Genomic DNA, 24,118 nt, shown 5'->3' with positions numbered 1-24,118 from the left:
ATATATATATATATATATTATAAATAACAATTAAGTGAAGGGTATTAGGGTATTTTCGGGATTCAAATATAAATACAGAAATACACCACCCACAATGGGTGACATCTCCTTTGGGAACTCCATCTTTTCTCTTGTTTATTGCTTGTACAGGAAAACCTATTCTCGAGGCTTTCTAACACGTTCTTGGGTCACCAATAGGCTCTTTTTGATGCCCTAGATGCCTAGCAACCATTCACGTCTTGATATTCAACTTGTGGTACTCTTCTATCACCCACATTATAAGGTCTATGGGGCCCGATCACCTAATGCTCATTATATGCTAGTTGGCATGCTTCATCTATGCTCCAAATTACTTTGGCCAAAAACTTCTATCGGTGACACAAACCGACCACGGGTACAAAAACCAACGAGTTCTATCTCCTTCTTAGGAACAATGAGAGTACTTTTTCAAGTACTCTCTTGCGATACCCGTGCGCCTTATCCCGTGCAGAGGGGGAGAAAGATGCAAATCTTCATTCGAGACTCCTTGCCCATGAAGAGGGGTCGTGGGGGTGTAATGTGGCGAGGAATTCGGCGCATAGGGCAGCGAAGCCGGAGTGTATTCCGGAGAATTTGGTATGTACTGTGGTGAAGCCGGAGTGTACACCGAAGAATCCGATATGTACCGCGGTGAAGCCAGAGTGTACATCGAAGAATCTGATATGTACAGCGGTGAGTCTGGGGTTGGTGTGTATATTGGTGAGTCGGGTGAAGGTAAATAAGTGGGTGGAGTGATATCCTGAGCACCCTCTTGGGGAAATAATTGTCCATCAAACGTTGGTGCGTCTAAAGCACCCTGGACTGAGGATGTTGTGTCTTCCAGATCTTGTGTTGCAGACACCCTTCTGTCATACGCTTCCCTGAATTGACAATTATTCAGCGTGTGCCCTTCTTCACCACAGAAATTGCACTTCATCTGGGCTTGTCAGGGAGATTTTGCTTCAGAGGATTCCAGAGATGCATGCCAGTTAAGCAAAAAATGTTTTGGTACGCGATCACCTTCCCGAAAATGCACTTTTGCCCACGTCGTGGCTAGCAGTGCTTGGTAAACATTCGAAAGCGTAAAGCCACAAGAATCCGCAAAAGTGGGAGGGGTGGCCTGTTAGTCCAACATTCCGACCAGGTAGTTGGACGCTCATGTCTTCCTACGACAGAGCTTCTGCCCCTAACTGAGCGACAATGCGTTCTTCGTACGCCTCTTCTATGTCTCAATTTTGCACCATCCGAAGGGTTCATATTATTTAAACAAGAAACCCCAAACACCCATGTAAGGTATGCTTTAGTCTAATAGTATAGTAAAAAAATAGGAAATTAGTTTACTTACAGCGTGATGCGGATGCTTGATGACCAAGAATCATTGTTTCCTTCTGCTCTGATACCAAGTTGTAATGCCCCAAAATTTTGAACTTTATAAAACCTTTGAAATAGTTGAAAATTTTCATTTTCTTTACAGAGTTTATTTCTAAAATCAGCGAAAACGATTTCTTTAAAAGAAAAATGACAAGTTTGACAACTTTGGGCACATTAGCGAGAGAACAAGGATTTACCATGGACGATCTGCAATTTACTTAGGAAACCATTTTTTCTATAAAAAGAAAATGTCAAGTTTGTACAAAATTTGGATTCCTCTAGGGAAACCGTAACAAAAACCCAAAATGTCCAACAGAAGAACTACGAGCAGAAACAGCGGATCCTGAGGCCATCTTGCAGTCGCGTCATCGCCTGTTGCGCACCTATTCATCACCTGTACCCATGAAATGGGTTAATTTTGCGAAAAACTAGTAGGTGAGCACAAGAACAGAAAGAACTGAATAAGGCATAAATAATTAATGCAGCAAGTAGTAACTGAACTGTAAGCGGAGCGAGCAAACTAAGCAAATAAGCTAAGTGATCCTACTTAAGCAAGTAGGTCAAGCAAATATGCAGATCAAGAAAGCTTAAACAAGCAATTTGCACAAGCAAGCTAAGCAGATAAACTGAAAAAGCAAGCTAAGCAACTAAGTCAAGCATGAAAGCTAACACATAAGTTGAACTCCACGCGAGCTAAAAACTAGGAAGCTGAGTGTGTAACAAACTGAAAGGTGAGCATGCTCAATTTAGTTATTTCTTGTTAACTGGTGATGCAGGTACATACATGGCACGTGAGTCGAAACTGTAATACCCGAGAAATAGAATCAATGAATTTTAGTTGATTTGGGCCTAGGACCCGATATCCGGATCCGCAAGTAATCGATAAACTGATTTGGGCCGAGGACCCGATATCCGGATCCGTAAGTAATCGATAAAATGGGTGTTAAAATTATGCTTATAATAATAATTTTTTATTTAATAAGTAATTAATATTATTTATAAGATAAAAAGAAAAGAAAAAATAATTCAAGTATTGGGTCGGACTCATAGTGGGACCCGCAAGGATCCAACTGTGGATCCGCTAGTTCTTGGCGACCCGGATCCAGTTGTAAACTGGATTTGGTGTCCCAGGTCGCGGGTCTTGGACCCGGACCAGCATGTGTGTGTTAAAGGTAAGCCGAAACAAGAATCGTGCCTGCCTAGGGCACGATTCTTGCAGGTCGGTTCAAGAAAACGAAACAGAAGGGGATGTGGGGGGGTTACGCCCGGCGTAACCAACCCTTCCGATTTTTTTTTTCGGAAGGAGGGGGAGCAGCGGCTTGCCATAAAAGGGGGAAAAAACCCTTCCCAGCACTCTCTCTCTCTCTCTCTCTCTCTCTCTCTCTCTCTCTCTCTCTCTCTCTCTCTCTCTCTCTCTGTGTGTGTGTGCGCACGCCGGAGGGCAGAACGCCATCGTCAGACAGTGTGGGCTACCGGTTGCCATTGAAGGCCACGGCGAGCAGCCCTGTCACAAGGAGTGTCAGCCGCGACTCTGTACTCGCGTCTCCAGCCTCCGATCATCAAAAAAATCGCCGGATAAGGTACGAGTCTTCCTGGAAATGGGTGAGGGATCGAACAGAGGTTTGATTCCGTGTGTGCGATTTGAGGTAGTGTCCATAGAAAACCCCCATCGGCGAATGTGTCTTTCGTTTCAAAATGTGAAAAAGGGGGGGAGGACCAGTGATCTTGGCACCCGATTTGGGAGTTCCCTGGCTCAGAACCCACGAATATGCATAGGATGAGAAAAAGAAAGGGAGAATCTGAATCTGGAGGCTCTCGAATGATTTTTTTTTATAACCCTAACCTGCCGAGTTCCCAAATCAGCCCGATTTGGGGTTTTCTTGATTGGGAATCGAGGTATATGCTTAAGATGAAAAAGAAAAGAGTGTTTGAATCTGATAGTTTTCTTTTTGTAATCTTTGCTATCATGCTGAGGGTAGGAGTTAAAGCCTCTAAGACGAAGGGCAGAGTGATCGTTGTTTTTTTTTTAAGTTTTCTTGTTGTATCCCTACTGAATAATTGGACCTTTGATGTTTAGCAATGTATGTTGTTCCCCGATGAATACAGCCATTCTGAAATTTTGATTTCAAAGGTTTGTTCTGTAACTGCATGGAAATTATTGTATTTTCCTGTGGAAATCGTGGTTTCTGATTTTCGTTCAAGTTGTTACTTCCCTTAGGGAAAGGATAGGGTATTCTGGGATTGATTGTATGATCTTGAATTTCATGTGGAATCCGTGTGCTGAGTGCGTGTCCTGAAAGAAGCAGAAAATTTTTACTAACTGTCTTACTATTGCTGCTTGCATAGGCACCCACTGTCATTTCGGTGCATAATGCCTATACACACGAATTGCTTTAAAGTATCTCAAGTTGGTTCTTGTGAGTGGCTTAAACACATATTTATAATATGCAGTGTGGATTATTGAGTCATATTTGAAATTTTTCAATCATGTAAAATAAGGGGTCATCAGACCCTGTTCAAAAAGGATGGATACATAAAACTGAATTTAATACATAGTGTGACTTGTCTTGTTGTCTCTAGCTGAACGTTATATCCTTAAGAATTCTATGAGTGATTTAAAAGGCTGGTGTATTGGCTTGCCATGGAAGTTTATGATTTCAATTGATTGATATGAATCAGTTTTGATGAAAATGTGTTCCAGGTTTAATAAATACTATGTATGATCTAAGTTCCGATATGAATAAAGGGAAATCTTGGAACCTATACACACCTATATATGTGTCAAGAACATGCTGGAATGTTATTTAGAAGAAGGTTATGTAACCGTTATTGTTATGTTTATGGTACTCATGAATGTGAGCATGATTCGGTTATTGATAATTCTTCTTAGGCATGAATGCTTGACTTATTATGTGAAGTGGTTCATGTACACTCACACACTCAAAGAAGGCATGGATTGGTTAATACCCGTATGTGATGTAGGTAACACACATATAGTAAAAATGTATATAATTGATAAATGACATGCATATGGTTGGGTTATGATTGCATGAGTGCACATGTTCTTGGCATTATTGGCATAGTGTTTGGATAAACACTACTTGGTTTTATTATGTGATGCACTGATGGCCTAAATGGACCATCATCGGCCTGGAGAGCCGTGGGTTTGTTTTCTTTTCACATATAATTTGACTGCATCACTTGCACCACATAAGTTGGTATGGCACACTACTACACTGTTCCTGTGGTCTTTACGGGCTGGAGTCCCGTAAGAATTCTCGCAGAGGTGGATGCGAGCTTTTTCACTTTACTTTTGCATATGGTGTTGCAAACTTAAAGAATTGAATTTAAATAAAAACATAATAAAGAACAGTGTAACATATGTTTTGGGATCTTTCATCTGGAGAATGGAGATCTTAGAGTTCCGGTCCTGGGGAGACCGTGAGGATACAAAAACTCCGTGTGCGTAAATTTGGTCCCCTGAACCCGATATTGAGGTTCTTTCTCCTGACCACGGTTTTAGGGAGAGTCTGCCACTTTACCCGAGAGTGGTGTGTTGGTCACAGTTGTGAGTTTGTTTGATACCAAGGAAGTGGCACTTGTGAGCGTGGAGTGTTCCTTGTGTCCCCGACATTAGATGTGGAGGTCTAATGTTCCGAGGGTGACTCGGTCGAGGGCTAAGTTGGAATTCAGTAATAAAATACAAATTGTGTGCTAAGCTATCTTGTGAACCTATTTGACCTCGGGGATTCTACCCATTTGGTGTATCCGCGGGCGATGAAAATTAAAAAGAGAAACTTAAAGATGTATGCATTAAATAAGGCATGCATATGAAAATGAAAAAAGAATTTAAAGGTAAAATAATAAAGGAATTCATGCATTGAAAAAGGTATCATGCATTTTCCTGTTCTGCACTAAATCATGCATGAATTAGAATGTTCTCTAGTTCATGATATGGTAATGGTATGTAGTTCATTTCCTAAAAGCATGTTGAAAGGTGTGGTTACTTGGTTCTTGCTGTGTGCTACTGCCTTACTGTTATTTATTGGTGAGTATATGCAATCTGTCACATGTGTAAATTGTCAGATTCTGCACATTTGTTATATTTGCACTCACTCAAATCAATATATTAAATCGTATCCATGTTCTTTGTTTCACTTGGTTTCCTTAGAAGTAGACATGCTCAGAATTTCGGTTCTGACCCCTCTACTTTGTTGGTTTTTCACAAGAAATGATGAGCAGTGAGGTTGGACTGGTCACTAGGGATGGACGAGGGTCACACTTGGGTTGGACAGTTTCAACAGTGGCAGAGTGGCTCTTTCTTTGGTTTTGGCTTCATTGTTACTTTCAGTTCTTTTTACTTTCTCAGTTGTATAAAGCACTGTAGCAGCAATTTACTCTGGTTCATAAATAAAGGATTGTGAGTTCATTTGTGGTGTTGGGCTATCCAATGGAAAATGTAAATGTGAGGACCCCGGATCTCTGGGAAGGTTTCCGCATTGATTGAAAAAAAAATCGCATTTTTAAAAAGGCATGAGTTGGGGTCGTTACAGAAACAGTCGAGACCAAGCCGAGAGTTCATTATACTATGTATTTTAAGATACCTCGGTTGTCTGACTTAATCATATTCCTAAGGGGACGACCGATGGTCGAGAGAGTAAGCGTCCAAGACCTGATAAGGATGCATCCATAGGGTTATCTTTTGGTAGCCCCTATCCCCTAACCTCTGATGACTGGGGAAGCCGAGTCTTTTGCCCGTAAATAGCCATTAATGGCCTATCTATCGGAGTTAGTATCATTCATCCTTTCTCTTGGCGAAGCCAGGTTGAATCGAGCACGACAGGGTTTCTTAGTCGTCGCCTCATTCTTCATGCTCTGATCCATTAGACCAAACGAGCATCTTGCCTGTGAAGGCGATCCCATTTTTATGTGTTTTCAACAACGTGCACAAAGCACTAATCGAGGTCATAAGACAATCTCATCCAATCGCCGTAGTACTAACATGCCTTCCATGTTCTAAAGTACACTACGAGGAAAGGGATATAGGTCCTCAATAGAAGCCTCAGCAGTGTGTTTCGCAAAGATATAATGTTTTAGAAAGTTATTTTACCATTCTAAATCTTTTGAAACGATCAACAACTTGCCTACATATGGCATGCGATTTTCTCGAATCTCGCATCCGATAACACAGTGTATGGATGCTACGCAAGTCTTGACACTAGTCTCAGTAAATGGGCTTCACAAAAGAACCCATCGCCACACAGCTTGATCTTGCCCCAGATCAAGGATTTTCACGAAACATATCGGGTATACGAAAATAGTAGAAAGGGTACTCCTCCCAAATACGCTGAGTCAGGGAGGCTTAGATGCAATAGTGCATCATAAAAAAAAGGAGGGGGCTCAAACTTTACAGGCAGAACTACGCAATCGAAAAACTGGGAACCTCGCAAAGGACCCAATTAACTTCGAGGTTGCGTTGTTTAAGCCTCAAATCCACCACGGTTGCGAGAGCGAGAGTAGTGGAGGCCGAAGCACATTCTTTGATGTCAAAACCATGGAATTCTACGTGAAGAATGAAACAGGGAAAAGCATGTGTGATGGCAAGGCAAAAACAAAAGACAATAATGTGAAAAGCAAGAGCTTGGGCGCGAAGCACGACGGCAAAGTAAGATGACAGAAATAGGAAGTGCAAAAGCAAGGGACAAGGATCGTGAAACCGCATCCTTTAGCAAAAGACAGAAGGCAGTAAATACGAAGCAAAAGCCTGGGCGCAAAGCGCGGGGGCAAACAGAAACAAGAAATGCGAAAGCAAAGGACAAGGATCGTGAAACTGCGTCCTTGAGCAAAAGACAGTAAGTAGTAAATACGAAAGCAAAAGCCTGGGCGCAAAGCGCGGCGGCAAACAGAAATAGGAAATGTGAAAGTAAAGGACAAGGATCGCGAAACCGCGTCCTTGAATTAAAAGCATACTTATATATGTATATGTATATAAATATATAATTAAGTCATTTTGATCGTTAATTATTTAAGCTTGATTCAATTATTTAAGTCCTTGTGCAACTTCCCCAACCTTGGGGTACTGCGAAGAAGAAGTCATCTTCGAGCGTAGGTGATCGTTGGTTCGGTTCGCGGGGCGCGAACGGGCTCCGTTGCGCAGACTGCAAAAGTACGTTGTTAGCATGCACTTAAACGAATAAGTAAGAACAGGGAGAAGACTCGGTTTCTCCGAAATACAAGGCAGGGCCAACAGACCCTGCTGACTTGAAACGGAGCAGGGCAAGAGCTGATGGCTCCTACTAGCTCTTAAAAGAGGAGGGGCAGGGGTTTGCCCTTGTCGGAATAAAAAGAGGGGCAGGGGTGTCGGTCCCTACCGAAAACCGAGAGGGGCAGGGGTTGATGGCCCCCTGTCGGACATAGGAAAAGGAAGAGAGGGAGCGCAAGGGCCAAAGGCCCCCTGCGGCTTTCAGAAGAGGAGGTAGGGGCCAATGGCCCCTGTCGGTCATTGAGAAAAAGGGCAGGGGCCATCGGCCCGTGCTGGACTTAAAAGAGGAGGGGGCAGGGGCCAATGGCCCCTGTCGACCTCGACAGTCATCGAGGCAAGGGCCAATGGCCCATGTCGATGCTTTGGAAAAACAGCAGGGGCCCTTTACGGGAAAGGAGGCAGCGAGAGGGAGGGGACTCACCTGAGGCTGCTGGAGAGGAGGGAGGTCGTCGGGGAGGTGGGAGGTCGTCGAGCGGTGGTTGCCGAGATGGGAGCTCACCGGAGAGGGGGAGCTGAGCGAGAGACACAAAGGGAGAGGGGAGATGAGAGATGGCAGAGAGGGAGAGAGAGCTGACGGGTGAGGGTCACCGGAATGGGAGCTCGCCAGAGAGGAGGGAGGCGCTGGGGAGGGTCGGAGCCGAGAGAGAGGGGAGAAAGCGGGAGTCGAGGGGAGGGGTTTTGAATGCCTCTCCCTTTCCCCCCATTTGCCCTTTATAAAAGAAACACAGGGGACGGGCGCCCCCTATGTGTCGCCCCTTGAAATCCCTCGTAATCCCCTGCCAATGGGCTGGGACCCGGGTCGGGTCCAGACCCGACCTGGGTCCAATTTTTTTTATTTTTTATTTTTTTATTTTTTATTTTTTTTGGGGGGGGGGGTTACATATGATCATGCCATCAACATACAGAAAAAGAATGATTATAAGATCACCTGTTTTCTTGACAAAGAGAGCAGTGTCAGTATAACAAGATATAAAACCCAAACTAATCAAGACATTGCTAAATTTGTCATACCAAGCTTTAGGAGCTTGTTATAGACCATATAATGCCTTTTTTAATTTTAAGACTTTTCCATTTAGATTCATACCTGGAGGAGGTTCCATATAAACCTCTTCGTTAAGGTCACCATTTAAGAATGCATTTTTCACATCAAGTTGAAAAATATTCCATTTCTTAATAGAAGCAACAGCAATAAGAGCTCGAACACTAGTCATTCTAGCAACAGGGACAAATGTTTCATCATAATCTACCCCATATTCTTAAGCAAATCCTTTTGCAACCAATCGAGTCTTATATCTTTCCAAAGACCCATCACTTTTGGTTTTAACTTTAAAAACCCATCTACACCCGATGGGTTTCTTCCCGTTATGAAAATCAACAATTTCCCATGTTTGCGCCCTTTTAAGAGCATCTAGTTCAAGTTCCATAGCCTTAACCCAATGATCATATTCTTTAGCTTTATGATAATGAGTCGGTTCATGAAAGGAATGCAAAGCTAATAAGCATGCCCTAAAATTTTGTGAAAAAGATTTATAGGATACAAATCTATTTGGTGCTCTAATTACACGACTTGACCTTCTTTGAGATGATTCTTCCATTGTATAATTTTGAGAGTATCGCTCAAGAGCACAAGGAGGATTTGCCTCTTCTCTTCTGGAATAAACTTGAATTTGCCTAGATATAGGTTGATCTACATTATCTTGTTGTTCAGAACCCAAATCATCTATATGTATTTTCTGTTGTTCATTAAAAGTTTCTTCAGAACTATTATCACGCGGTAATAAATCAAACAGGAAAGAGTGATCAACCTTTTCATTTGATTTGTGTGAAAATCCATTTTCATCTTCTAAGAAGGTAACATCCTTTGAGATATACAATTTATTATTTGTTACATCAAAGCACCTATAACCTTTTTGTTTTTCACCATACCCTAAAAATATACATTCAATCGCCCCTGGAGAAAGTTTATCATTTTTGCGAGTTAACACAAAACATTTACACCCAAAAATCCTTAGCCTTTGGTAATCAGGAGTCATGTTGTAAATCTTTTCAAATGGAGAAAGATTCTTTAGAGAAGATGAGGGAGTTCGATTAATTAAATACACGGAAGTTAGAACCGCCTCAGCCCAAAAAGATTTTGGGATGTTTTTTGAAACCAACAAGGTTCTAGTCGTTTCAATTATGTGCCTATGTTTTCTTTCCGCAAGATCGTTTTGTTGCGGTGTGTTTGGATAAGAACGTTGATGACAAATCCCATTTTCTTTTAAGTATTTTTGAAATTCATTTGACATAAATTCGCCTCCTGATTCGGATCTAAGGATGGACAAGTTACCTAAGAATTGATTTTTATCATTGCATGAAATTCTCTAAAAAATGAGAAAACTTCAGATTTCTTAAAAAATAGATCCATGTGAATCTAGAAAAATCATCAATAAACAGAACATAATATAAAAAACCTCCTTTGGATACAACCATAGAGGGACCCATACATCAGAATGAATTAATTCAAATGGCTAGTGGAGACAAAATTTCTTTGAGGAAAGGGAATAGCTTTAGATTTTCTTAAGATACAATCTTTACAAGACATGTGATTGTTTTTACAAGAATTGCTCAAAAAAGGAAAGATAGACATCTTAGAAAATTAGGGTGGCCAAGTCTCTTATGCCAAATATCGATACTTTTGGCATTTACAAAATTACAAAATGACTTGGTTGGAAGAGACAAAAAATCCATGTAGTAAAGATCACCCCTTCTATGGTCGTGCCCAATCAGCTTCTCTGACTGGAGATCCTGCACGATGCAACCTTTGGGTGAGAAAGAGACTTGGCAACCGTGATCGGTAATTTGAAAAACTAAGAGAAGATTTAGATTGATTTTTGGAACAACTCTTAATTTTGGAATAAAATTTTGATTAAAATCAAGTGTCCCAATACAATCAATTTTTAAAGATGTCCCATCAGCCGTTTAAACATATGAAGGTATGGGGTCGGTAAACCCATTTGATAAAATATTTTTATGAGATGTCATATGAAAGGATGCGCCAGAGTCAAGAATCCACATAACTGGGGGTGATGAAGAGCAGACAACTGCGGCACCCGAGGCAGAGGAAGATGAATTTTTGAGGTGTTGGAGAACTTCGAAGATTTGATTGAGAGCTACTTTAATATCACCTCCATCTTCTTCTCTTTTTGAAGCATTTTCTTCAACGGCGGCAACCTTAGCTTTAAGCTTGGGACAAACAGGCTTAATGTGCCCCGGTTCATTACAAAAGTGACATATGATACCTCTTCTATTGTTCTTTCCAAAATGAGAAGGTCTATAGGTTTTAACATTATTTCTAAGCCTAGTAATGGCCAATACATCATCATTCTTTAGGAAAATGTCAAGACGAGTTTTGGCTTGGCATATTTCGGCAAGAGCATCTTCAATAGGTAGAGCTTTGCTACGATGAAGAAGAGATGCCCGAACTTGCTCAAACTTCGGTCTAAGGCCATGGAGGAATTGAAAAAAATATTATTTTTCAACTTGTTTCCTTCTTAATTCAATATCTTCCGGAGCCACCCATTTAGGTTCAAGGAGGGCAAGCTCATCCCAAAGGACAGTAATAGCACTAAAATAATCTCGGACACTCATGTCCCCTTGTTTGGTAGATCTATTTTTTTCTTGACAAAAGAATTGCCTAGCAAGGTCCTTTTCGGTATACATACCCTTAAGAAAGAACCATGCCTCATTGGCTCTTTTAAATTTCGCAATATTGGCACAATTCTTTAGATCAACATTGTTCATGAACCATGCCAAAAATTTGGCATGGTTACTTTCCCAATCCTCTAATTTGGATTGGTGATCATTGATTGCCTTGATGCGCTCATCGCCACCCAAAGCTTTTTCAACATCCTCTTCCATTTTAGTGAGTTTAAGAGAAGGTTCGGGAGAAGTTCCCATAACAAAACCCCAAAGTTTCTTACCTCTTAAGTGATTCTCCATAGCGGAAGCCCACATGAGATAATTGGATCCATTGAGCTTAAAAGAGAGCTCTACCTTTGATTCGGACTCCATAGATACCAAAGAGGATTTTGTTCTTCAAATAAGTTAAGACGCACGCTTTCCAAAGGCTTCAACAATAATGCAAGATCACCAACCTTGCTTTGATATCATGTAATGAAAGACACGGAAGCACCAACATGAGATAAGAGAAGAAGCAAGGAAGCCAACAACACAAGTACACAATGTGCAAAAGAGAACACAAGCACAATACAAGTGCAAATAACCCACCAAGGGGTGAAAAGCCTTCAAAGGCAAAAATAACTTTATTGAAAGAGAGAAAAGGAGAGGCTAAAAGCCATGCATGAACGAGGGAGGAGCCCTCAATTTATAGAGAAGGGAGGACCCAAGGGATCACATAGAGGGGCTCCCTTCTAGCCGTTGGGAGCCCCAAACGGTCATATTTATGACTGTTTGGGGCTCCAACGAGTGGAAGGTGGGGCCCCTTTATGTGGTCCAAAACTAATAAATAAAAGGAAAAAATAAAAAAGGAAAAAAGAAGAAAAAAAATATTTAAAATTAAAATACATAGTGATATTACCAAAATACCCCTATTGGGTATTTTGGTTATACAACAGAATTATATACTTAAATATATATATTTAAGTATATAATTTAACACCATCTACATCCTATGGGTTTCTTTTCTAAAAGTATGATAACCACTTCTTAAGTATTGGCTTTACGAAGGGCTTCTAGTTTTATATTCATGGCTTCAATCCAATGAGGGTAGTTTTTGGGTTCATTATAATGCGATGGCTCATGATAGGAATGTAGTGCTATTAAACAAGCTCTATAGTTTGGAGAGAATGATTAATAGGATATAAATCTAATTGAAAGAATGGAAACTCGGTTGGATCTTTTGAAGGATTACTTTTCTATGGGTAGACCTTGTGAATATTTTTCAAGAACACATGGTTGGTATCTCTACTCACGTCAGGTATAGACTTGTATATCATTAGAAGGACTCTCAACTAAGTTATGATCACTAAGAGATGATTCCAAATTATCATTAACATCATGTTCATTGTGAACTTCATTATCTAAAGAATTATAACAAATAAAATTACATCATGATTTATTTCACAATCATTCGGTTCATATGAACCATATTCTTCCTTTGGCAAAAGGTCAAACAAGAAAGAATCATCTACTTTCTCTTTATCATTCTTTTTATCAAAACCATTCTCATTTTCAAAGAAAGTCACATCCTTAGAAACATATAATTTATTATTTTTAAAATCAAAACACCTATAACATTTTTTATTTTCTCCATAGCCAACAAAAACACATTATATGGCTTTTTGAGATAATTTATCATTTTTTGGGTAAGAACAAAACATTTGCAACCAAAAATCTATAATCGCTTGAAATCAAGTATTATGTTAAATATTTTTTAAATGGAGAAATATTTTACAAGGATGAGGAAGGCATTTTATTTATCAAATATGTTGAAGTCAAAATGGCTTCGGCTCAAAAAATTTTAAGAATATTTTTAAAAATAAGAAAGGTTCTAGCAGTTTTTATAATGTCTTTGTTTTCTTTCTGCTAACCCATTTTTTTCGGTAGTTCAAGGGCATGATCTTTGATGACAAATACCATTTTGTTTCAAATAATTTTGGAAATCTTTTGACATATATTCTCCACCCGAATTAGACCTAAGTATAGAAATATTGCTTTGAAATTGATTTTTAACAATCATGTGAAATTCTTTAAAAAATGAGAAAACATCCAATTGAGGTTAAGGAAGTAAAATCATTAATAAACTTAATAAAATATGAGTATCCACATTTAGACATGACTAGAGATGGACCCCATACATTCAAATACACTAACTCAAATGGTCTCTTAGAAACAAAGGTTCTATTTGGAAAAAGAATTTATTTCATTTTTCTAAGAATGCAATCTTTGTAAACAATATTTTTTTCATTCCAAACTTTTTTCACAAAAAGGAAAAGATACATCTTTGATAAACTTGGATGTCCAAGTCGTTTATGCCAAGATACAATAACATTATCTTGGACATAATTACAAAAAGATTTAAAAGAGATAAGAAATCCATGAAGTAGAAATCCTGCACAGAGCAACCCTTAGATGAGAAGGAGATTTTGTATCCATGGTCAGAAATTTGAGAAACGGAAAAAAAAAATTAAAATTTAGTTTGGGAACAACTCTAATTTTTGGAACAAAAATTTTTTTAGATTTTTTAGAATATAAAGTTCTAATACTTTTGATTTTTAAAGATGTCCCATCAGCGTTTGAAACGCATGACAAATTTGAGTTAGTGCATATGACGAAAAGAATATTTTCATCAATCATGTGGAAAGAAGCCCCCGAGTCAAGAATCAAAAAGCACATATCTAGAGGAGGGGATGAAGCAATTACGGCACCGAAGGTTGAAGATGATGTCTTAAGAAATTGTTCGAGTGCCTCTGTTAATTGACTAATGGTATCTTTAAGATCTCCATTTTCGTTCGCCTTTTCACCCCTTTTTTAATGTGGATTATGTAAGAAGATGAGTTCTTAGATCATCACCAATCGAAACTTCAAATAGCTCCAACCAAAGTGTTGGGAAAGATCATTCACAAGAACCACAAAGGTTCATACAAAATACCCAAAAAAGGGTATACAACAATAAAAAGAAAAAAATATATTATTGAATGGGAATCACCCTTAAGAAAAGCATACATGTAAGTGGGTAAAACCCCATATTTATATTACATTGAGAGAGGGTAGAAGAGAGAGTTGGTGGGAGTCCAACGACTCTTTTACTTTTTTACTAAGTCAAATATTGACTAGTCAAAAAGGCTAAAAAGGTACAACAATAAAAAAGAAAAATCATATTCTAACTAAACTAAAAAGAAAGAAGCAATTCCTAGTTAGCATAGGATGTTATATATTATTTAACACTCCCCCTAAAACTTACGGTTGAATAACCAAAAGTTTGTCCAATAGAAAGTAAAATCGAGGAGCAGCTAGAGGTTTGATAAAGAAATCTCCCAATTAATATTATGAAGAAACATAGAAGATCAATGGTGTTGTGTAGAAATTCCTTTCGTACGTAATGACAATCCATTTCAATATGCTTGGTTCGTTCGTGGAATGTCCGGTTGCTGACAATGTAAATAGAACTTTTGTTATCGCAGCATAGTCATGATGCTCATGTACTCTCAACACCCATGTCATGAAGTAAGCGCCTTAGGCAGACTACTTCTATAGTTGTTGTAGTCATAGCTCTGTACTCGGCTTCAGTTGACGAGAGAGAAACTTTTTGTTGCTTCTTGCACCTCCAAGAAATCAATGATTCACCTAAAAATACACAAAAACCAGTAGATGAGTGTCGATCATTGGGATCGCCTCCCCAATCTGCATCAATATAAGCAGTTAAATCTAAGGAAGAAGAAGTAGACAAGAAAAGTCCTCAAAAAATGGAAGTTTTAATATATCTAATAATACGTAAATCAGCTCTCATATGAACAGTGATAGGAGCATGTTGAAATTGGCTTGCTGTGTGAACGGCATGCGCAATGTTAGGTCATGTAATAGAGAGATAAGACAGTGCCCCGACAAGTTATCTGTAAGGTATTGGATTTTCAAGCGGCTCTCCATCATCAATCTTCATTTTGATATTTACATATTCGGGAGTGTCGACCTGTTGTTCATCTGAGATACCAGACATGTCAACAATATCTAGAGTAGATTTAGATTCAGTTAACAAATAGCCGCTAGAAGAATAAGTAACTTCTATGCTAAGAAAGAATTTTAAAAAACCCAAATCACTCATTTTAAAATGTGTTTTGAGAAATTTTTTAATGTTGTCAACTCCCTGTTTATCACTTTCAGTGATGATCATGTCGCCTACATAGAGAAGAATAATAATACCTACATCAGAATTCTTAACAAATAAAGTTGTCACTAAGACAAGATTGAAAATCAAAATCAAGCATAACTTGACTAAATTTATCATACGAAGTTTTTGGGGCTTGCTTAAGCCTATACAAAGCCTTATTTAAACAAAGGGCTTTTCCTTTGGGAATATTGATGCTAGGTGGTGATTTCATATACACTTCATCGGCTAGGCTTCCATTGAGAAATGCATTCTTGACATCCATTTGATATATATGTCATTTCTTTACAGAGACAAGAGCTATTAAGATCCTAACTGTGGTCATTCTAGCGACTGGGCAAAAATCTCTTCATAGTCTATTCCACACTCTTGAGAATAACCTTTGGCAACTAATCGGACTTTAAACCTCTCAAGAGTGCCATCACTCTTGGTTTTAACTTTATACACCAATCGACAGTCTATAGGGTTTTTGCCTGATGGAATATCTTGAATAGTCCAGGTATTAACTTTTTCTAAGGCTTTTAATTTCGTTGTCATTGCTTCGACCCATTTAGATTATTCCTTTTCTGCAACATAGTTAGAAGGCTCTACGTAAGAGTGTATTAAGGCAATGTAGGCTTGATACTTCGATGAAAAAGACTCATAGGACAATTTTTTTGAGAACTTTTGACACTGTAGATGACTTTTTAGTTGATATTTGTTCATGTTCTTTAGTATATTTTTTTAGAGCACATGGTTTTTCTAAATTACTCCGCTTAGAATATTGAATACAATCTTGATGATCACTAAATGATTTTGCACTATCATGTCATTTTGATCTTCTTGACTTCCATCAGTATCACCTTCATCAATCTTTGGAACTAAGTCTAACAAAAAAGAATACTCAGCTATTTCCTTAGAGTTCTTACTCTAAAAAAAAACTTTCCTTTTCTAAGAAAGATAGATTCCTTGATATATATTACTTTTTAGTTTTAAGGTCAAAACATCTATAGCCTTTTTGGTGATCTGCATATCCTAAAAAAATACAAAGAATAGCACGAGGAGAGAGTTTATCATTTTTGTAAGAAAAAATAAAACATTTGCACCCAAAAACCCTTAACCTAGAATAATCTGGAATTTGCTTGAAAAGTTTTTCAACAAGAGATATATTTTTAATGAAGAGGATGGCATTTTGTTGATAAGATAAATTGCAGTTAGAGTGGTTTTAGCCCAAAAAGTCTTTGGTACTTTATGTGTAATTAATAAAGTTCTTGTTGTTTTTATAATATGCCTATGCTTTCTTTCTGCTAAATTATTTTGTTGAGGAGTATAAGAAGATGATCTTTGATGTATAATACCGTATAGATTCAAATAGTCTTTAAATTCTTTTGATAAAAACTCTCCTCCTGAATCGGTACGAAAGATTGAAATATCATTCTTAAATTGATTTTTGACTAGATTATGAAATATTTGAAAATGTGAAAAAACTTTGGATTTATGCTTAAGAAAATAGATCCAAGTATGTCTTGTAAAGTCATCTATGGAAATTACATAATATAAAAAATCACCTTCTGATATAACAAGTGCGGGTCCCCACACATCCGAATATACTAACTCAAGTGGTCGAGAAGAGACAAAGGTTATTTCTTGAAAAGGTAGTCTCTTCATTTTTCCAAGAATACATTTTTCGCATGTAAAGGTTTCAAAATTACAAAAAAAAAATCATCTTTAGAAAAAACTGGATCTTGGATACGCTAGGATGGCCAAGTCTCTTGTGCCATAGATCCAAATCCATTTTTTGAACATTACAACATAATGAATTCTTGGGTATTTTCAGAAAATCCATGTAATATAAATCTCCTTCTCTATGATCTTTCCTAATCAGCCTCCCTGACTGGTGATCCTGCACTCGACAACCACAAGAGAAGAAGGAAACATTACACCTATGGTCAGATAATTGAGAGACTGATAAAAAATTTAGGTTAAGTTTAAGAATATATCTAATTTGTAGAATACAAAATCTTTTTGAGTTTTGAGAAATATTTTCAAAAATTCTTATTCCTTTGATTTCAAGAGATGTTCCATCAACGATAAAAACATTTGACTCATTTGAATTTTGACACTCAGATAACATATTAATGTTTGGTGTCATGTAAAAGAAGGCACCTGAGTCAAGAAGCCAAAGAGATTTATTGGGATCAGAGATGCCGATAGAAGAGACTGCGGCTCCAGTGGATGAATATGCTCCTTTGAGAAGTGGTTGAAGTGCCTCCTTCAATTTTGGACAATAAGTTTTCACATATCCTGGTTTTCAACAATAGTAACAAATGACTTTCCTTTTTTCAAATTCATTTTCTTGTTTCTCATCATTTGTTCTCCCATAGTTTGGGGTTTTGTATGTACGAACATGGTTTCCCAGTCTAGATACGGCTATAATTGAGTCATCATCACACTTGGAGATTCTCTTAAGTTTATTCTCTTCCATGCTTAATTCTTCTATTGTGTCTTCTATTGAAGGAACCTTTCCTCAACAAAGAATAACGGATTTAGTTGATTCATATTCTGATCTTAACCTACAAATAAATTGGAAGAAATGCTCCGCATTTATTTGGTTTTGACGAAGTTCTATGTCTTGTGGACAATGCCACTTTAGTTCAAGGAAAGTCAACTCTTCCCATAATTCGGACAAGCTATTATAGTACTCTCTAATGCTCTTGTCCCGTTGAACCATATTTCGAACTTTGTCTTATAAGTTACACATATGTGCAATGTCTTTAAGAGAATACATTCTCTTAAGATAGTTCTAAGCATCGTTTGCATGTTCAAATTTTGCAAAACTTGAACATTTTTTTATATCGACACTACTTATGAGCCAAGACATAATCTTGGCATGTCTCATTCTCCATTCCTTCCACTTTTTTTACAAGTGGTAATGGCTTCGTTTTTCTCAACCTCCATAAGAGGTATTTCTTTTTCACCTTCTACCTTTGTAAGGATTAGCTTAGGTTCCAAATTGGTTCCATCAATTAATCCCCACAAACCCTTTCCCTATATAAGGTGTTTCATAATTGAAGCCCATGTAACATAGTTAGAGTCATTGAACTTAATGGGTTTAACGGTGACATTATCATTGTCATCCATTTTACAAGGCTCAAGAAGGAAAATAAAGAAAAATGAAGACAGAAAAATAATAAAGAAGAAGAAGAGAAGAGATGAAAGAGAGGACAATGAGTACTCCACCACCGATAATGAGTACGAGTGTTCCTCCAAGCTTTTTGCACGATCACGATTTCACATACACTTGAAAAGAACTTCACTTCTTCAAACTTTGAATGGCATGTTTCCCAATGCACCAAAAATAAGCTTAGCTTGATCACCAAGCTATGATACCATGTAAGAAGATGAGTTCTTGGATCATCACCAATCGAAACTTCAAATAGCTCCAACCAAAGCGTTGAGAAAGATCATTCACAAGAACCACAAAGGATCATACAAAATACCCAAAAAAAGTATACAACAATAAAAGAAAAAAATATATTATTGAATGGGAAACAATCTTGAGAAAAGCATACATTATAAGGGGGCAAAGCCCCATATTTATATTACATTGAGAGAGGGTAGAAGAGAGAGTCGTTGGGCTCCCAACGGCTCTAAATAGAGCCATTGGGAGTCCAAAGACTCTTACTTTTTGACTAAATCAAATATTGACTAGTCAAAAAGGCTAAAAAGGTACAAAAAGAAAAAAGAAAAATCCTATTCTAACTAAACTAAAAAGAAAGAAACAATTCCTAGTTAGCCTAGGATGTTACATATAATTTAACAGATTATCCAACAAAAGCCACTTTGTTTTTGAGCTTTGGGCACACCGGCTTGATATGTCCCAATTCATTACAGTAGTGGCAAATTATCTTTCTTGACCCTCCATTGTTGTTTTGTCTCCCATAATGTAGAGGCATGTATGTCTTTACATTGTTGATGGGTCTAGCCACCACCAACACTTCATCTTCTCCTTTGGTCATTCGAAAACGAGTTTCATCTTGGCATATTTCGGCAAGAGCCTCATTTAGAGACATTCGGGAGGATCTAACTTGTTCAAACTCCAGTCGAAGTCCATGCAAAAATTGGAAAAAGTGATTTTTTGTCCATTTGTTCCCGACCTAAGTTCTATGGTGGTCCCTTTCTATCTAGGTTCAAGGAATGTTAACTTATCCCACAAAGGGGATAAGGCACTAAAATAGTCCGACACTCATGTCCCCAAGAAATATTGTCTTGCAAGATCTTTTTGGGTAAACATACCTTTTAAAAAAAGACCAAGTCTCATTTGCCTTTCTAAACTTAGCAATGTTGGCACATATCTTGATTTTAACATTAGTCATAAACCATATATGGTTACTTTCTCAATCCTCTTACCTTCATTTGATACTCATATATGGCTTTGGTTCGGTCTTCGCCTTCAAGAGTCTTTTTTTGCTCTCCTTCAATCTTTGTGAGCTTTAGCTGAGGCTCGAAAGTAGTGGCACTCACATATCTTCAAAGCTTATTTCCCTTGAGGTGATTCTCCATTCCGGTGGATCACATCATGTAATTATTTTCATTGAGTTTGAAAGAGCTGAGATGCGTATGTTGAGATGGATGTGTGGAAATACAATAAAAGATAAGATTCGGAACGAGGAGATACGTAAGAAGGTAGGTGTTGCACCCATTGAAAATAAGATGAGAGAGAATCGTTTACGGTGGTTTGGACATATTCGGCGAAGGCCTATTGATGCTCCGGTTAGAAGAATGGAGAAATGGGAAAATATATTAGTTAAAAGAGGTCGGGGTAGGCCTAGGAAGACATGGATGGAGTTGATAGGAAAGGATATGAATGCTTTGAACCTCACCGAGGACATGGCATTGGATAGAAATGATTGGAGGAGAAGGATTCATGTGGAAGACCCAGAATGATTTTCTTTTTTGGTTCATATCGCCGACCCCAATTGTTTTGGGATGAAGGCGTAGTTGTTGAGTTTGAAAGAGCTCAATCTTGGCATCTTTCTCCATGATTAAGGGGTAGAAGAAAAGAGAGAGAAAATAGAGAAATGGAAGAAGAGGGTCACGAGCACACCAAACACAATCACCGCGAGCACATGTTCCCTCGATCACCATGAGCAACACGGTCCAAGGTTTAAGAACCCGAGTGATTCCGATACCATGTAATGAAACAAGCAAAAGAATAAAAAGAAGCCACTAAGGGCTCACAAGAATACAAGGCAATGTGCACAAGCACATGTCCACTAAGGGATACAAAAGCCAAAGTAAAAGAAGCTACAATAGCATAAAGTGCATACAAAGGCCACAAGAGGCAATCTCAAGAGAGCATAACAACATAAAAATATAATGTTTATTCACTAAAATACTTAGAAAAACATTGAACAAAATAGGGGCAAGAAGCCCCTATATATACACATCTCATGGGCCTTGGGGAGCGCCCAATAGAGTAGTTGGGCTCCTGACTATATGGTCTTTTGACCATAGAGCCCTTACACAAAAACAAAAGGTCAAAAAATTAAAAAATAAATAAATAACAAAAAGACAAATTTGTCCCTAATGGACAGAAACTATTACATGTGTAAAAAGACAAAAATGCCCCTTGTGGGCATTGCCTATTACATTAACATATATATATATACATATATATATACACATATATATATATATATAAAATTACAATAAGGGCATATTTTAACATATATATTGAAATTATAAAGGTTCTTGCGACATAACCAAGAATATGATTCTGCCATCAATATCAATCTAACATTTATGAACCAAAAAGTACTCATTGTCAGGCGTATCATCACTCATTAGAATAACAACGTCACCAATATAATCCACAAAGAACAGTTTTATATAATTCCTGAAATGAAAATAGAAGTGCAAACATTAGAACTATAGAATGAGCAGAAGATAAGAGAATTAAATATGCCAAAGCAGGTTAGAATTCAGAGAGCACGGACTCATTGCAAAGAAACAAAAGGTTTGACATGGAACAGAATCTGTGATTTACTTGCCTCTGAGTTTTTGCAAATGAAAATATTTCCAGGATGTGGATCAGCATGGAAAAAGCCACTTTTCAAAATCATTTGACCATAAGCTAGTGTCAAGCTTTTCAAGATATTCCTGTACCAAGAAACACAGAAAACAAGAATATGACATATGTCTATGTTGTAAGCAACAAGAGGTAAGGAAATTTTTAAAAGAAAGAATTTCAGTTGTTCCTTATTCAAGGAGTGAAAGCTGAAGCACCAACAAAAGATGAAACAGACCATCAGTACAAGGAATGCCATTTCCTAGTGAAGACATGGGATTCCATTTGCTAGATAAAAGCAGTTGGTAAATTGGAAGAGACAGAAGATTTATCCCCTATAATCAGAAGATGAATGACTCCCAAAAATGACATGTTGCAGTAAAGAATGATTAGTTTTCTAACACAGTATCAGCAAAGCTTGGTTCTTTCTTCTCTTGAGAAGGAATGCAAAGGTATGTGAACCATTAAGGCTCTGTTTAGGAGCCGGCCTTGGAGAAGAGATGAGAGGGGTGATGAGAGTGGAGAAGAAAATGGGTGCTGAGGCTGGAGTTGTCAACTACATCCTCAAAAGATGTTGAAAATGACCCATGTCCACTCTTAATACCATTCTCATCTCCCAAATCGAGGTTCCCAATGTTAAAATGTGAAACTGTACATATATATATATATATAATATTATTATATATACATTTTTCATTTCTTTCTTTTCTGTAATTTTTTTCCTTTATTTTTTATTTTTTGTCTTTATGTCATCTAGTTCAGTTTGAACTAAAATGACTGTTGCTAGTCAAGTCATGTCCAGACTTGACTAGCAATAGAGCTGTTGGAAGCTCTATTGAGTCCTCTTTCAGCTGTGTATATAAAAGGGTGCAGCCCCTGTTGTATTTCATTCCAATGCTTCTTAAGCAATTGGTTTTTCATATCAATAAAGAATACATTTTTATTTTTGTTTTGTTTCCAGTTATACCCTTTTTAAGGGTTATGCTTTAGTGTCATTCTTGACACTTGCCCTTGTGAATCTAAGCTCGTGTTTCGAAGATCCCCATTTCATTTCATGGTATCAGAGCCGCGGAAGTACTAAATCTTGAGGAAAAGCTGTCTCGGTTTCCGTGCCCGTTTGCAAAAGTGTTCGCCACTTGAAGAGAAGTGTTTTATCACTTCATTGGGGAGGATTTCACATCTTGTTGTATTGTCTTTTTCTTCTTTTTTTTATTTTCCTTCTTGTTTCTCTTCTATCCATATTCTTTCTCTCTTTGTAATCGATGGATGACAATGATAAAGTCACCATCAAGGCTATGAAACTAAGCGATACGAACTATGTAACATGGGCCTCAATCATGAAGCACCATATATGGGCAAAAGACTTATGGAGGATTGTGGATGGTTCCGATTCGGAACCTAAGCTATCTCTTACTAAAAATGAGGGAGATAAAGAGGTCTCTCTATCGGAAGAAGAGAAAATCAAAGCTATTGCCTCATACGAGAAGAAATGGAAAGAATGGAGAATATCTCATGCGAAGATAATGTCATGGCTTATCAATAGCGTTGACATTAAAAAATGCGCAAGTCTGACCAAATTTGATCATGCTGATAAGGCATGGGAATACCTTAAGAATATGTATTCCCTTAAAGATATTGCACACGTGTGCAACCTCCAAGAAAAAGTTCGAATGATGACACAAGGAGACAAAATTATTCGTGAATATTACAATGGGTTGTCCGAACTTTGGGAAGAACTTTTCCTTTTAGAACCAAAGTGGCATTGTGCCGAAGACATCGAGCTTCGTCAGAAATAACTCGATGCTGAACATTTGTACCAGTTTATCACTGGATTAAGGCCGGAATTTGAAACCACTAAATCGGCCCTACTTCACCGGGGAAAAATTTCTTCTATTGTTGAAACTATTGAAGAATTAACAATAGAAGAAAATCGTCTCCGGAAAGGTTCTTTAAAAATTGAAGATGATTCCGTTTTAGCCGTGTCTAGACCAGGGAATCATGTTCGATCATATAGGCCTCTTCACTTTAACCGACAAAATGGTGACTATGATAAGAAGAAAGTTATTTGTCATCACTGTCATGAACCGGGACACTACAGGCCACAATGTCCCAAACTTAAGGAGCTGAGAGAAAAAAGAGCTGCAATTGCTGGATCGGAGCCTAAAGAACAGGATACACCAGTTTCCCTGGCCTAACTAATGGAGATTCTTCAGGCTCTCATCAAAGGTACCTCTTCCTCATTTGAAGCTTCAACCGGCGCAGCAGACTCATCTTTTTCTGATCTAGGTAAAATTTCTTGGCTCCTTGACTCAGGTGCATCATTTCATATGACCCCAAATAATCAAAGTCTATCCAAATGTGTTAAAAATAAAACAAGTATGTCAAAGGTCTTTACTGTTGATGGGACTTCTCTTGAAATAGAAGGAATAGGAAATTTTGAAAAAAATTATAAAACAAAGAAATTTTCTATTCTAGAAAATTAGACATGTTCCCAAATTAAATTTAAATATTTTATCTGTATCTCAAATTTCTG

At 37.9% G+C, this 24,118-nt stretch overlaps 1 protein-coding gene across 2 annotated transcripts in view; it reads right to left on the bottom strand.

Moving 5' to 3' along the window:
- The window catches only part of LOC149829732 (uncharacterized), a 141,595-nt gene that overhangs the window by 70,445 nt on the left and 47,032 nt on the right, over positions 1–24,118 (bottom strand). For both annotated transcript variants that reach the window (XM_090016072.1, XM_090016073.1), the window contains exon 8: positions 21,569–21,677. In XM_090016072.1, coding sequence (XP_089872198.1) covers positions 21,569–21,677 — 109 coding nt within the window. The remainder of the gene's footprint in view (positions 1–21,568; positions 21,678–24,118) is intronic.

Source organism: Nuphar pumila, chromosome 8 (genome assembly GCF_984573655.1).
Source record: "Nuphar pumila chromosome 8, dmNupPumi1.hap1.1, whole genome shotgun sequence".
Classification (NCBI taxonomy): Eukaryota; Viridiplantae; Streptophyta; class Magnoliopsida; order Nymphaeales; family Nymphaeaceae; genus Nuphar; species Nuphar pumila.
The sequence above is the reverse complement of the archived record's forward strand: the minus strand, read 5'-3'. Positions and strand labels throughout refer to the sequence as shown.